Source organism: Cardiocondyla obscurior, linkage group LG08 (genome assembly GCF_019399895.1).
Source record: "Cardiocondyla obscurior isolate alpha-2009 linkage group LG08, Cobs3.1, whole genome shotgun sequence".
NCBI lineage: Eukaryota > Metazoa > Arthropoda > Insecta > Hymenoptera > Formicidae > Cardiocondyla > Cardiocondyla obscurior.
Genome location: NC_091871.1, coordinates 245871 through 249728, shown reverse-complemented (window position 1 = coordinate 249728; position 3858 = coordinate 245871). Strand labels below are relative to the sequence as shown.

General features: G+C 36.9%; 1 protein-coding gene across 1 annotated transcript; it reads left to right on the top strand.

The window, feature by feature from the left end:
- The first annotated feature begins 1630 nt into the window (after positions 1 to 1630).
- LOC139104804 (paired box protein Pax-2a-like) lies at positions 1631 to 2638 on the top strand. The gene is made up of 3 exons (XM_070660516.1): positions 1631 to 1924; positions 2046 to 2142; positions 2250 to 2638. Exons 1-3 carry the CDS (start codon positions 1631 to 1633, stop codon positions 2636 to 2638), a joined length of 780 nt encoding a protein of 259 aa, XP_070516617.1.
- The last annotated feature ends 1220 nt before the right edge of the window (positions 2639 to 3858 follow it).

Below are 3858 nucleotides of genomic sequence, written 5' to 3'. Positions count from 1 at the left end.
TTTCACATCTTTTTACCAAACCTTCTCTTACTCCTCTTTTCCTCATGGCTTCCACTAGCTTTCTTCTGTCCACAGAGTCAAACGCTGCCTTCATATCTATAAATGCTATTACAATTTTTCCTTCTTTCTCTTCAATCTTTCTGTTAATCAAAAAATTCAAAATAAAAATCTGATCTATTGTTCCCATGTATTTCCGAAAACCCGCCTGACTCTGTGGTAATATACATTTATCCTCTATATCTTTCCTTAATCTTTCAGATAACTCTGATGCATAGCCTTTATACGCCGTTTGCGTCAGTGTTATTCCTCTGTAATCCCCCACCTTTTCTCCTTTTCCTTTTTTCAGCACTGGTACTACAATCCCCTCCCTCCATTCCTTCGACATTCCACCTTCTTTCCACACTTTTCTACAAATTTTCCATAGTCCTTTCACGTCTTCCCCCCATTTCCATACTTCGTTTTCTAAGTCGTCACTTCCTGCTGTTTTTCCCATTTTTAATCCTCTTATCGCCTTTTCAAATTCATTTCTTTCCAACTCTTTTTCTTCCTCATCCTCTTTCCGATCTTCTTCCAAATTTCCTTCTATCCTCCATTTCACCCCCCTAGTATTTCTCTGAAATATTCATCCCATTCCTTTAATTCGATTTTTTCATTTATTCCCTACTTTCTCTTTCTTCCTTTATTTATTATTTTCCATACATCTCCTTCCGTCTTTACTGCTTCTATTTTCTTTTCCCATCTATTTTTTTCTATCCCCTTTTTCTCTTCACATAACTTCTTATACACTGCTCAAAAGTGATATAGCATAGAAAAATTCTATGCAAAAATTGTCAAACTTTGACCGACGGTAACTCCGCGAAAAACTATCATAAAATTGATTTTAATTGATTTTAAGATTAAAAATGATTTTTTTTTTAATGAAAGCTTGGAATCTCTACTTTAAGATGCTGTAGTTGGATTTTAATTTTGATTTATTTTTAGTACTGTAACATCTCAAAATGTGAGAACATGTTTAATGCATTAAAAATTACAAAATTTAACGGAACGTACGGACTTGCTACATTATTTAGAATAGATTCTGTTTGCAAAAACATAAAATCTAAACCTTTCTCTTTAATTTAAAAAAAATAAAGGTTGCTGCGATTTTTTTTCGCAAAGATACAGCATTTTAAAGTAACCCTTGCATTTTGGCATATACCGCCGGCATTAGCATTACCCGATGTGCACCACAGGGAGGTTGCCGGTCGGATTTTGCACATTATATGGCCCTGAAAAAAGCCGTTTTTGAGTGTGTGCGTGTGCGTGTGTGTGTGTGTGTGTAAATTTTAATAATATGTATTTCCTCCGCGTTGTTGGATTACTGCGTGTAATCGGTTTCTCATATTAATACAGGCTCTAATTTCTTCTTGTGAAATGTCATTCTAGATTTGAATTAGAGTTTTTGATAAATCTTCAAGATCGACAGGTTGTCTTTGGAAGACTTCCAAACTTCGGACGGTGTAAAGTCTGTCCTGAATTGGCACTTGACTGAAGTCAGATCAGTGTCTTGTTTACATTTAGAAGCATTTTCCATTCATTCTCGAGTTGTACTGTCCCGAGAACGTACAGTGTTTAGTGAATAATTTACAAAATGAGGCCACTAAGTCAAGTGAAGCGTGCGCAAATTATTGCGCTTATGAAAGAAGGTTTCTCTCAATCGTACACTGCAAGACAACTTGGTATAAATCAATCAATAGTTTCTCGCATTTGGCGTCGATATCAAGAAACGGGAAATTTGCTACCAGAACAAACACAAGGTCGAGAACGCATTACAACCGTACGAAAAGATCGCGCTATTGTTAATTTTACTATTAGGAATCCAACAACCACAGCTCGACGAATTGTAGAAGCAGTCATGTCAGATCGTCACATTAGTGATCAGACGGTGAGAAACCGTTTGCATGAGGCAGGTCAAAGATCTCGGAGTCGCTGCCGTGTACCGATGTTAAATGTTCAGCATCGACGTGCTCGCTTAGAATATGCGCGAACTTATGTTTATTGAACAGTGCGGCAATGGCAAAATGTACTCTTCACCGACGAATCACGATTTTTGTTATTCGGTTCTGATGGACAAATTCGAGTTTGGGGTCGTCGGGGACAGCGGTATGACAGAGCGTGCGTCGCTCCTGTAAGAGGATTCAACGGCGGCTCCATAATGGTATGGGGAAGAATCACTTGAAATCATCGTACTAATCTTGTTGTCTTACCAGCACCAGGAATGACAGCGGTACGATATGTAGGAGAAATTTTGCGACCATATGTGTTACCAATGAATCGTCGCATAGGAAGAAATTTTATTCTTATGCAAGATAACGCACGACCGCATACCGCACGCATTACCCGCAAATTTATGGCGGAAAATTCAATTAGACTGCTTCCACATCCTGCAGTTAGTCCAGATTTAAACCCCATAGAACATGTATGGGACATAATGGGTCGTAGGTTGCGAAATTTAACAAGACAACCTGTCGATCTGGAAGATTTATCAGAAACTTTAATTCAAATCTGGAATGACATTTCACAAAAAGAAATTAGAGCCTGTATTAATATAAGAAACCGATTACAAGCAGTGATCCAACAACGCGGAGGAAATACATAATATTAAAATTTACACACACACACACACACGCACACGCACACACTCAAAAACGGCTCTTTTTAGGGCCATATGATGTGCAAAATCCGACCGGCAACCTCCCCGTGGTGCACATCGGGTAATGCTAATGCCGGCGGTATATGCCAAAATGCAAGGGTTACTTTAAAATGCTGTATCTTTGCGAAAAAAAATCGCAGCAACCTTTATTTTTTTTTAAATTAAAGAGAAAGGTTTAGATATTATGTTTTTGCAAACAGAATCTATCTTAAAAAATGTAGCAAGTCCGTACGTTCCGTTAAACTTTGTAATTTTTAATGCATTAAACATGTTCTCACATTTTGAGATGTTACAGTACTAAAAATAAATCAAAATTAAAATCCAACTACAGTATCTTAAAGTAGAGATTCCAAACTTTCATTTAAAAAAAAAATCATAATTTTACGATAATTTTTCGCGGAGTTACCGTCGGTCAAAGTTTGACAATTTTTGCATAGAATTTTTCTATGCTATATCACTTTTGAGCAGTGTATATACTCCTTACTTTCCTATATTCTTCCCCATTACTCTCTTTTCTTCTCCATTTTTCTAATTCTTCCTTTACTTTCTTTTTGCCTTCTCTGCATTCTTTATCCTACCACACTTCCCTTGCTTATTCCTTTCTTTCTTTTTTTCTTTCCTTCATTACTTTTTTAACCACTTTTTTAACCCCTTTTATCTTTTAACCTAATCCTTCCCAGCTTTCTCTATTTTTATCCTTTTCTTTTTTCACCTCTCCATATTTTTTTTTAAACAATTCTCTTTTCTCCTCATTCCAGTTTAATCTTATCCTTTTTTTTTTTATCTTTTCCTTCTCCTTTTTCCCTCCTCACACCTTTTTTTAAGTTCACTATTAACGGAAAGTGGTCCGATTCTATATCCTCCCCCACTTGCATTTCCCTTATCTTACTCTTTGATTCCACATCACTTATTACATAATCAATTACCGTGTTGCCCCTTCCCCCCGTATACGTCCATTCCCCCTCTTCATCCCCTTGGATACATCCATTTAGTATTCCCCACCCCCTTTCTTCCAAAAATTTACAAAACTTCCTTCCTTCATTTGTTATCTTTATATCTTTTGATCTCCTCTTTTTTTCTTCTTCATTTTTTCTGCTTCTTCTTCCCATAAACCCCCCTCCACCCCTGTTCTCACATTAAAATCTCCCCCTATTAGGCATCCCACT